The following is a 10,345-nucleotide window of genomic DNA, read 5'->3' on the forward strand; positions in this document are numbered from 1 at the left end:
ATTTCAGACCTTTGTGGACCCTTCCTCGTGCGTAACTGCAGATCCAAATGCAGACTGAACCTTTGGTCCTCGTGGTGGGTTGACCCTGGCCAGCAGCTCAGCAGCACACAGCCGCTCGCTCACTCCCGATCCCTCCGGCAGGACAGGAAGCGCCAAAGTGAGAAAACTCACAGTTTGAGATAAAGGTAGTTTAATTAGCGAAGGGAAGAAGACAAAAAAGAAATCCAAACGCTGCAAAGGTGATCGCTCACCACCTCTGACATGATGACCAGCCGGTATCCGAGCATGACAGTGTACGGCACGCGCTATCCCTTTGGCCAGCTCAGGTCAGCTCTCCTGGTTGTGTCCCCTCCCAACATCTTGCCCACCCCCGGCCTGCTCATGGGGGAAGCAGAGGGGGGGGAAAAGAGAACACCTTGAGGCTGTGCAAGTACTGCTCAGCAACAGCCAAAACACTGGGGTGTTATCAACAGTTTTAGTCACAAATCCAAAACACAGCAGCGTATGGGCGCTATGAAGAAAGCAACTCCAGCCCAGCCAGACCCCGTGCAGTCCTAACACTTCTTTTCTTGCTTCTTTAGGAGTTTGCCATGAGTTCAGAGTTTCCATTAATCTAGCTTTCAATAATTTTTTTTTCAAATCTCTCCTCATACCTGGCTTGGTGCTGCAAGCACACAATTCTCCTGGTTGCCTTTGCTGTGCCACGTCGTTTGCCAGTACTGTTTTGTGTAGCCTGGTGCTCCTGCATTTTACAGGCTGGAGCACTTTTGGGAATGCAGCAGCTTTTAGGAAACGGGACAGACTTTAACCATGCCATCTGCTCATTTTGCAGCAAGAAATTGTGGTAGTCCCAGAAGAAAATGGTACAGCCTGAGTTTACCTTATCCTTTGCCTAAACTTTTTCCTCTTGGTAAACCCTGTGCTCACACTGTGTTAATTTGCTGTTGCGTGTAACACTGCAGGATGAGGAGGTGTGGGCAGTGACCCTCCTGTCCACATGTTCTGGAGGAAGCTGGTGTGATCCAACCACAGAAAAGGCTGGATGCACGCACCCACTGCTCCCACTGCTGCCACGCACTGCAGGGGCTGCAGGCCAGGGCACAAGTAAGTGTTAAAAATATCTAATGCTGATGAAACGGCAACTTTCAGTTTTGAGGGAGAAGGAAAATAGCCTGTTGTAGCTCTGTGTTTGTAACGTAAATGCTGCAGCGCTGTAGTGGTTAGCAATAACCACAGGCAGGAAGGTGCTGTGAGCTCTTGGCTGGGCTCCTTTCTCGAGCAAGAATTGCAGCAGAAGTTTGCAAAGTGCTCTGTGCTTATGGGAGGGAAGAAAAAAAAGGAAAATATCGAGCCAGTTTACAAATTCCGGTTTCTTTGGGAAACTGCGCAAGAGGAAAGCAAAAACAACCGGCTTCCCAGGGCGGGGGGGCAAAACAAGTGGAGATGCCGGGGATTGAACCCGGGGCCTCATACATGCAAAGCATGCGCTCTACCACTGAGCTACATCCCCTCGCTGCAGCGGCTGTTTTGCACAGCACATACAGACATGCCGCAAGCCGCACGTCAGGCCCACCGAGCGGGCCGCTCCGCGCCGCCTCCTCCGCGCCGCGCAGCCCCGCGTTGCGCTGCGGATCCGGCAGCGTCTGCGGGAGCAGCGCGGGGCCTGCGCGCGGCTTTGCTCGGGTCGGGTCCCGCGCTGCGGGCAGCGGCCGCGTCCTTATAGTGGAAGGCGGGAAAAACTCTTTATGTGCTCGTCCTCGTTAGTATAGTGGTGAGTATCCCCGCCTGTCACGCGGGAGACCGGGGTTCGATTCCCCGACGGGGAGGCCCTTTATTTTGCCCCCGGCTGCCGGTTTTCCCGGGCGAGCCCCGCGCAGGGGTTTGTCTGTAACGCGAACGTGGAACCGCGGGGCCTGCGGGCGAGGGGCGTGTGACACGCCTCCCCCCCCGCGCGGGGGCAGCCGGGGGGGGGGCGAGGTAAAGCAGGCAGAGCTGCTTTTTGTGCCAGGGGAGGAGGATCGGGGTCTGCCGCTCTTCCCAGGCCGCTTTCTGAGCACCCCGCCGCTGCTGCTGGTGTTTGGGGGGGGTTGCCTGGGGTCCCATGCCCGCCCTGCGGGGGAGGGGGGGGGTGGAACGCAGTGCGAAGGGAGGGGGGGAAACCCTGAACGCCCCGGGAGCCGGGCGCTGCTGCCGCGTGGGTGAAACCCACGGGTGCGCTGGGCGGGGTCGTATCCGCGGCCAGTGTGGGGGCTCCTAACGGCCGAAATAGCTCAGTTGGGAGAGCGTTAGACTGAAGATCTAAAGGTCCCTGGTTCGATCCCGGGTTTCGGCAGAACCTTTTTCTTCCACCCGTGATGACGGCGGGTCCTCTTGCCGCCGAGCGGAGCGGGGGCCGGGTCTGCGGTCCCCGCGCCGGGCTAGAGGCGGCTGCCCCGGGCGTCACCGCAGGCGCTCACGCGTGTCGGAGTTTTGCGGCAGGAACCGCTTCCCCGCGGGGGGGGCGGCTGCAGTGGAGCCCTGCCCAGCGGCGCGTGCTCGGGCATGGCCCGGCCCGCCGGGAAAAACCGCCAGGTCGTCCTCGTTAGTATAGTGGTGAGTATCCCCGCCTGTCACGCGGGAGACCGGGGTTCGATTCCCCGACGGGGAGATCACATGAATTTTTGTAGTGTTATATTTTTTCTTCCGGCACGGATTTTTCATTTTCGAAGGAGAAATTAAAAAAAAAAAAAAAAAAAAAGCACAGTTTTGTGTGTGCGAACCCAGAGCGTTCCCGTGCTTTTAAGAGTTGCCTGAAGTTCACACCTAGCCTTGTACACGGCCGTACACCGCTCACGGCCCGATCCCGAGCCTGGGAGGCACATGGCTGCCCGTGTCCCCTCACGGCGCGGGGTGCCGTCCCCGCCCAGGCACCTCTCTGCCCTCCCTTCCCCGCGTACACCCGCTTCCCGGCTCCCCGCCATCACATCGGCGAAGGAAGGCGCGGCTGCCGCCGCAGCACGGGCAGGGGACGGACCTGGCCGCCAGGCAGGGCGGGCAGCGCGGGGCAGGGGGATGTAGCTCAGCGGTAGAGCGCATGCTTTGCATGTATGAGGTCCCGGGTTCAATCCCCGGCATCTCCAGGAGAGGCTCTCCTTTTTTTTTTCCCCCCCGCGTGATGTATTTTTATCCGGGGTTAAAGTTACCATGTCACATTAAACAACAGAAAAGTGCACCGTGAACGTGCTGCCCAAAAAGGCCCACGGTGGCAGTTTCCCATTGGCACAAAATGGCTTTTTTTTTTGTGACTTGGTTCTCCTCAGGACTATGCAAACACACCAGATTCTCATGTCTCTCTGGGTATTTCATTGCCACACTAAGGCCCTGCAGACGCAGAGCAGCCCGAAAGGAGGAAGGAAGCACCAAACCCTGAAATGCAGGGGGACGCTGGCCTGCCAGCCCTGCCTGACACCTCTCCACCCCAGAACCTAGCAGAGCTGGTTACGTGCAAACCTGCAGTGGGAACAGAGCTGGCCCAGGGTCTCTGCGCCACATTCCCAGAGCCAGAGACAAAGGGGAAGGCGCAAAAGCTGGGACACCGCAGGTGACCGCACTCACGGGCTGCGATGCTGCAGGATCGTTTCCCTGGCTCTGAGCTGGCTCTGCAGTGTCCGCTCACCTCTGCTGTCCTGCACCGGCTGGAGACTCACAGGCAGCCCCTTGGCAGCGTGACCAGGCTTCGCTGGGAGCCGGTCGGGAGGAGCTCTTGGGAAACAAGCTCCCTGCTTTGATCTCCTCAGGTTGGCTGGGCTCACACGGTCTGTCTCATCCGAGAAACTCTTCAAAGCCGGGAGGGCTGAAAGGTACGGCACAGAGAGACCAAAGCCCACGCAGAGCTTGAAACAGCTTTTATCTACATAGTTCAGTTACCAGCTGTTTTATCTGCACTGTTCAGTTATCAATGGCATATCCACCTCTCTCTGGCAGGGAGAGCTGATTAGCGACAGATGTAAAATCACATTTCCTGCCAGAGTGGTTAAAATGCTCCTTGTGCTATTTATTTACTCATGTTACTTCTAGTTGTTATTGAGCCAAATGTTTGGCTACAGCACTGCTAAGTGTGAAGATCCCTGTTGTAAATAGCTCCCTGGACAGGGTCTCTCTGGGCAGCTGTACTTCTGGAATATACCCTGCACATGAATAAAAGAGAGAGACGGTTCCTGCCCCAGAGAGTTTGTAGTAACAGGCACAAAGTAACAGACTTTTTGGCACAGGAAATCGGTATTTGTCAGTACAACAGGTCGTGGTCCGTTAGGACCAACATCCTACTATTCACCAAGCTTGTCTTGAAATCGTAGCAAGGGGTATTCGTACAGACAGTGTAGGGGAAACACGGAGTGGCTTTGTTCACAGAAAGCCCCTCCCAGCTCGGGAGAGCACTGCTCTCCTGCAAACCAGCCGGACGTATTTAAGGACTCTGTTGCATTAGGGCCTAACATCTGCCTTGCAATCTGAATATAACACAAATCTGAACCTTTAGGGCTGTGCTGCTCCACCATTTGATTCAGACATCAGGTACAAATTCACTCAGGATGCTCAGTGGTTGGCTGCCTACCCTAACTGGATGAAGAACAGCACTTTATCATCTTAATTTCTTCCTGTTACAAAACTCCATCTTGTCATGAAATACATTGCCATGTGCCTTTTCGACTAGTTTCAGACCAATCCTGAGTGCTCACTCTGTAACTAAAAGATCAAGCTTAGCATTATTATTCGCTTTCAGATGAGGAAAGACCTATCTTTTATGTTTATATAACTCCAAACGCACACAATATAAGCCACTGAGCACAATTCTAACCTCAGAAGAAACCAAAAGACTTTTGTGGATTTGTTTTTTCCCAGCAAAACCACCTGGGTGTTTGAGATTATTACTACTATTGCAATGCTGAGTTTTAATACAAACTCAACCCACCAGCAGTTGAGAAGCTCCCCAGAGCATTCCCCTCCTGTAAAATCTCCATGTGTCAGGCAAATGCAGGCCAGTTTCCCTCAAACCAATCACAAAGCTGTTGCTGGGCCTCTGCTCCCTTCCTACTGGTGTGCAGCCCTGGGTGTTATCTGTGTCCGTTCACAGCGGTTTTCCTTGGGTGCCGGCAAACGAAGGATTTTGTAGGCGGATTGAACCGAATGGCATCTCATGAATCTTGCAAACAAAGCTCCATTTTGTTCTCAGCTATGCCCTTGAATTGCTGTATAGTTTGACTAGGATGGCGCAGGAGCCAACTGAGTGCAACAGAGATCTACCAGAAGGTGCTCTGTGAGAACAGAATAACAAATAGGCATTATTATTTCTATTTATGATTGATTTTACTGCAGTGGCAAGGCCTTAGTCCTGAATTATAAACTCCATTGTGTATCAGATGCATGCTCGACTTTATGTGTGCATATATGTATACTCACTGATTATATCTCAGGCAGACAGACTGCCTGCAGGACTTGGATCACTTTGGCCATCAGGCTTTTTTTGTCCCTCAGTTCCCCTCTCCAGGCTGCCTGATCTCCGTCCCCTGACAGGAGTCTCCTGCAGCCTCCCTGCGCCGGTCTCTGCCCTTCAGGCTGCTCTGGCCTTGGGCCCCGGCGGGTGTCTGAGCATCATTACGATGGACACCGACTTGTTTTCCCTGTCCCTTGCTCCACAGGCCATGGTGGCACAGAGGGCCTGGCACAAACATGCCTGCAGGCTTCACCTGTGCCAGTGGGCTTGTGCCTGCTCGCACCCGTCTCCCCCGCCACTTCTCTCCCTCTAGCATGCTGAAACACGTCGGAGGCTTCTTAAATAGAAATACACGGCTTCCTTCAGACTGAACGGTCCCTCTCCCTACAGGAACCGCAGAAACTGCCTCCCACGGGCAGAGCTGCCCCTCACCCTGCCCCAGGGAAGAAAATCAAGGAGGCGCTTTTGAAGCAGGGACGCAACTGTAGGGGTTTAAATTCCTGAATGAAATGTAAGGCCCTGACAAAAAAGCTTTAGGCACAGGGGCGTCTCCAAAGTCGTAAAGGGCTCGGCTCGCTGAGGTACCGCAGGGCTCCCCACCGCCCCCCTCCCGCTCCGGGCCCTGGCCCCGCTCCGAGAGTGCCAGACCAGGTTTTTCTCCACGCTCCTTTACGCACTCACTGCCGCCCCCCACCCGCCAGCCCAGGACGCATCACCTCGCGAGGCGCTGACTCTACCGCGCTGCCGGGCCTCGCTTCCGTCCACCGGCACAGGAGAGCTGCAGCGCGCGCCACAGGAAAAAATAGTGCCTGGCGGAGTGATCTGAGCCGGGGGGGCGGGGCGGAAGAGGCTATATAAGGGGCGGGAGGAGAATGTGTGGCGCAGTTACAGCTGTGTAGGCCTTAGGGAGTGTGGTGCTGTCGGCTTGGCCCGCGAGCCCTGTGGTGAGTGCTCCGCGGTTCAGCTTCGCCGTGCCTCGGCGGGGAAAGCGGAGGGTAGAGTCGCTTGTCGTGGCGGCGGCAGGGCTTAGATGCGTGCTGGGTGGCCGGGCGGGAGATGCGCTGAGGGGGAGGGGCTGTGTGTGCGCTGAGGGGGAGGGGAATGCGGCTGGAGGAGATGGCGGGCTGCGGGTGGGGTGTGGGCCGGGACGTTGCCCTCCCCCTTAGCGGCAGCACCGCGAGCCGGCGGCGGAGATGGGCGGGAGAAGGGAGTACGAGCAGCCACCGGTAAAATGGCGGCCGCGCAGGCGCAGGGGCCCCTCAAGATGGTGGCGGGCGCGCGCGCCTTGGGCGGGAAGGGGAACGGGGCGGGTGGCCCCGCCTCTCGGGGATGTGGGCGTCTGTCCACTCTGACGTCATAGGGCGTGGAGCGGGGACAGGCTGCTGCCAGGGAGCGTAACCCCGCCGGTACGCTGCCTCGGGCGGGCTGGGTTCCTGCTGCTCGGCCTTGCTGCAGGTGCCCATGGGAAGGAAGGGGAAAAGTGATTGAAGTGCAGTGGTTTCTCTTCTTCCAGAGAAAAATGCAGATCTTTGTGAAGACCCTGACTGGCAAGACCATCACTCTGGAAGTTGAGCCCAGTGACACCATTGAGAATGTCAAGGCCAAGATCCAGGACAAGGAAGGCATTCCCCCCGATCAGCAGAGGCTGATCTTTGCTGGCAAGCAACTGGAAGATGGGCGCACCTTGTCTGACTACAACATCCAGAAGGAGTCCACCCTGCACTTGGTGCTGCGTCTCAGAGGTGGCATGCAGATCTTTGTGAAGACCCTGACAGGCAAGACCATCACCCTGGAAGTTGAGCCCAGTGACACCATTGAGAATGTCAAGGCCAAGATCCAGGACAAGGAAGGCATTCCCCCCGATCAGCAGAGGCTGATCTTTGCTGGCAAGCAACTAGAAGATGGGCGCACTCTGTCTGACTACAACATCCAGAAGGAATCCACCCTGCATCTTGTGCTGCGTCTCAGAGGTGGCATGCAGATCTTTGTGAAGACCCTGACAGGCAAGACCATCACCCTGGAAGTTGAGCCCAGTGACACCATTGAGAATGTCAAGGCCAAGATCCAGGACAAGGAAGGCATTCCTCCCGATCAGCAGAGGCTGATCTTTGCTGGCAAGCAGTTGGAAGATGGGCGCACCCTGTCCGACTACAACATCCAGAAGGAATCCACCCTGCATCTTGTGCTGCGCCTGAGGGGTGGAAACTGAACTGGCTGGTTGTTGCTTGCTTCCAAGTAAAAGTTTGTCTGCACTTGTTCATTCCAATAAAGCTGTTGCATCCACAAAAGTTCATGTCTCAAGTTGTGAACAACTATTTATGCTGTTAACCAAATACAGCTATCCAGTACACTATAATTACATAGCTTGCATGTGCAAAGGTATTGCAAAACTGCGTTACGCAAGGCTTTCGTGTCCCTGGCAAGCTAACTAATCCTTCAGCTGTGGTTTTCCTGAGGTTGTATAAGCAGTCTCATAACTAGCTGAAGCACTGGCTGAAGTTCAGTGCCAGTCTGCATGTTATGTAGCTGTTACAGTTATGTAAGCAGGCATATGTAAAGTGAAACTGCAGTTGTGCTTGAGCTGGCAGGCTTTGATAATACTGCTTTGCCCAGTAATTGCCGGGTCCTGCCCCTGGTGGTTTTGCATTAATGGTGTAACGGCAAAAGGGTAATCCTGCGGTTTCATCGAAGGCCAGCGCCCTGCTCTGGCAGCGGGGTGGCTGTGCGGTGGGCAGTGGTAGGACGTCACCGCTGATCTTGCAGCCCTTGGATCAGGGGCTTGAAGAGTGTTCTGGCTAGTGTGAGTCTCTCATCTTCCAGTTATGGGGTAGACATCATTTTTTGAAAAGCTTGAGCATATTAAGCAAACTTTGTTATTTCAGATGTACTAGCTTATTTAAATCTCTTGGAATGTGCTTTCATTCCAGCTGTGCACCAAGTGGAAATAATACAGCATTAATGAGCTAAAATGTCATGGAGCAGTTCCCGTGCGCTGTAAAAACACTGGCAGAAGGGAAGTCTCCACTGAAGTATTTTGTGGTGAAGTGGAAGTTGCTAAATGTGGGAGCTCGTGAGTAGTTAACCACGCTGCACTGGGGATCGGGAAGTGGGAAAAGGGGGAGGCTGAAGAGTAAAAAACCGAAAATACCCTTTACAAGAGTGGTAACGTGACTGGCCTTTGGGAGGGGACGTGGTCAGAGTCTGATCGCTGACCTCAGCGGGACCTGAAGTGGTCTTACACTGTCCGGGTGGGAAGGGTGGGATAGCGGGATTTGGCTCAAGTAACACCAATTGTTAATTCTTGAAGAGAGCAGTGGAAGGCGCTTTTAGTGCTGTGTGGCCTGTAAGGAACAAGTTCGGATAATCGAGATCTGTGCTGAATTGGAGAAAACACTTGAATGCCACTGAGCTAAAGCCCGCGCCAGGTAAGAGTCGGTGTCATGCCGTCGCTGAGCTCCGGGTGGCCGCGTCCTGGCTTCACCGGGCGGTCGGTGCTGGCGGTGGCTGGGTGGGAGTGTCACGGGTGGTGCTGGCGCGGTGCCCTCACGGCGGACGGGGGAGCCTTGCTCGGTTGATGTACTCCTCAACTAATGTAACTGAACCCTCAACAAATATAAACAGTAAAGCTTGCCGTTGTATGGTTTTTCTGGCCTCTTGAGTCATCTGAATTTAAAGCAATTTAAAGTTCAGCAGAGTTTGGGGTATCCTGTAATGGAGTACCTCAAACGTGGGTGTCTGATCCAGTTCAGGGGTGGGTGTTCCTGCAACAAAGGGAGCTGCTCTTACGTAAAAAGGAAGAAGCTGCAGCCTGGTTATGTTTTCATAGCTCCTTTCTCTACGCGCCTGGGAAGCCTTTCCTTGGAAATCTGGTGATTTAAAAAAAAACAAACTGGAGAAAATAACTGCAAGCAGTTCTGATTTGAAGGTGGCCTGATTGCCATTGCGGGAAGAGCTGCAGGAGGACATGGGGACACTCAAGGTAATGAATGTCAAAAGCCTACACGAATGGCTGCCGTGCTGTGTTTTAAGAAATTCTTTTATTTTAAATGCCTCAGTGGAAAAAAAAACCCAAAACCTACAATGCCGAACTTAAAAACTACAATGCTGTAGAAATACATAACGGCCTGGAGTGTGATCTAAGTGGATGTGCTGCAACCAGGCAAAGCCGAGAGCTTGTTGGAGGAGAACCCTGCGCCGCGGTCCCGTAAACCGAGTCAAAGCGCTGATCTCTGCAGGTCACTTCGCTGGGTTTGACGAACTTCAAGGGGTTGTTAACAGTGGCAGTGCAAGCACTTCATAGTGCGATACCTGTGAGCGGAGACCACAGCTCGGGTAGGATAAACCACAGAACAGCACTGTTCAATGAAAACAGCAAAGCATTTTGTAAACATTAAGGGTGTCTTTTGTTCTAACCATCAAAGTACCTGCTGTCTCGCTTCAGACAACTTCACGCGGTTCGCGTTGTCCCGTGGTGCCTCGGGGTATCTCCTGGATGTTACTTGAGTTTATTGGTTTTTGAAGGAAAACTCCTTTCACAGGATTTCTTTCTAGCAAAATGTTTTAAAGTAAAGGAAAACACAGCACCTACTTTGTGCTGGGTCTGAAAGCATTGCTGCTGGGGAAATGGGGTACGGCCAGCAGCTGCCTCCCTTACAGAGACCTGGCCAGTATTGAACAGAGACATGTTAATTGCAATTAAACAGAGGCAACTGTCAAGGTAAAAGGTCTAGGAGAAAAAAAGACACAATTAAGTGTAAAGATACAAATGCAGGTGTTCCACCAAAGCGAAGGCTGTGGTAACAGCCGGGTCCTCTGCTGTGCTGGCCTCTGCCTGAGTGGGAGCCGTGGGCTTGTGTCTCCCCACAGCGCCCACAC

General features: G+C 54.1%; 1 protein-coding gene and 5 non-coding genes across 6 annotated transcripts; 5 read left to right on the forward strand and 1 right to left on the reverse strand.

Moving 5' to 3' along the window:
* Positions 1–1,438: 1,438 nt before the first annotated feature.
* On the reverse strand, positions 1,439–1,510 carry TRNAA-UGC (transfer RNA alanine (anticodon UGC)). The gene has a single exon. It is a non-coding gene; the product is annotated as a tRNA-Ala (tRNA).
* A 244-nt stretch (positions 1,511–1,754) lies between these two features.
* On the forward strand, positions 1,755–1,826 carry TRNAD-GUC (transfer RNA aspartic acid (anticodon GUC)). The gene has a single exon. It is a non-coding gene; the product is annotated as a tRNA-Asp (tRNA).
* Positions 1,827–2,259: 433 nt separating this feature from the next.
* TRNAF-GAA (transfer RNA phenylalanine (anticodon GAA)) lies at positions 2,260–2,332 on the forward strand. The gene has a single exon. It is a non-coding gene; the product is annotated as a tRNA-Phe (tRNA).
* A 243-nt stretch (positions 2,333–2,575) lies between these two features.
* TRNAD-GUC (transfer RNA aspartic acid (anticodon GUC)) lies at positions 2,576–2,647 on the forward strand. The gene has a single exon. It is a non-coding gene; the product is annotated as a tRNA-Asp (tRNA).
* Positions 2,648–3,047: 400 nt separating this feature from the next.
* On the forward strand, positions 3,048–3,119 carry TRNAA-UGC (transfer RNA alanine (anticodon UGC)). Its single transcript has one exon. It is a non-coding gene; the product is annotated as a tRNA-Ala (tRNA).
* A 3,240-nt stretch (positions 3,120–6,359) lies between these two features.
* LOC127022943 (polyubiquitin-B) lies at positions 6,360–7,763 on the forward strand. The gene is made up of 2 exons (XM_050906811.1): positions 6,360–6,414; positions 6,984–7,763. Exon 2 carries the CDS (start codon positions 6,990–6,992, stop codon positions 7,677–7,679), a length of 690 nt encoding a protein of 229 aa, XP_050762768.1. The 5' UTR covers positions 6,360–6,414; positions 6,984–6,989; the 3' UTR covers positions 7,680–7,763.
* The last annotated feature ends 2,582 nt before the right edge of the window (positions 7,764–10,345 follow it).

Source organism: Gymnogyps californianus, chromosome 16, assembly GCF_018139145.2.
Source record: "Gymnogyps californianus isolate 813 chromosome 16, ASM1813914v2, whole genome shotgun sequence".
Lineage (NCBI taxonomy): Eukaryota > Metazoa > Chordata > Aves > Accipitriformes > Cathartidae > Gymnogyps > Gymnogyps californianus.

Excerpts from the sequence above, each read along its gene's own strand:
- LOC127022943 (XM_050906811.1), top strand. The coding sequence starts at position 6,990 with ATGCAGATCTTTGTGAAGACCCTGACTGGCAAGACCATCACTCTGGAA.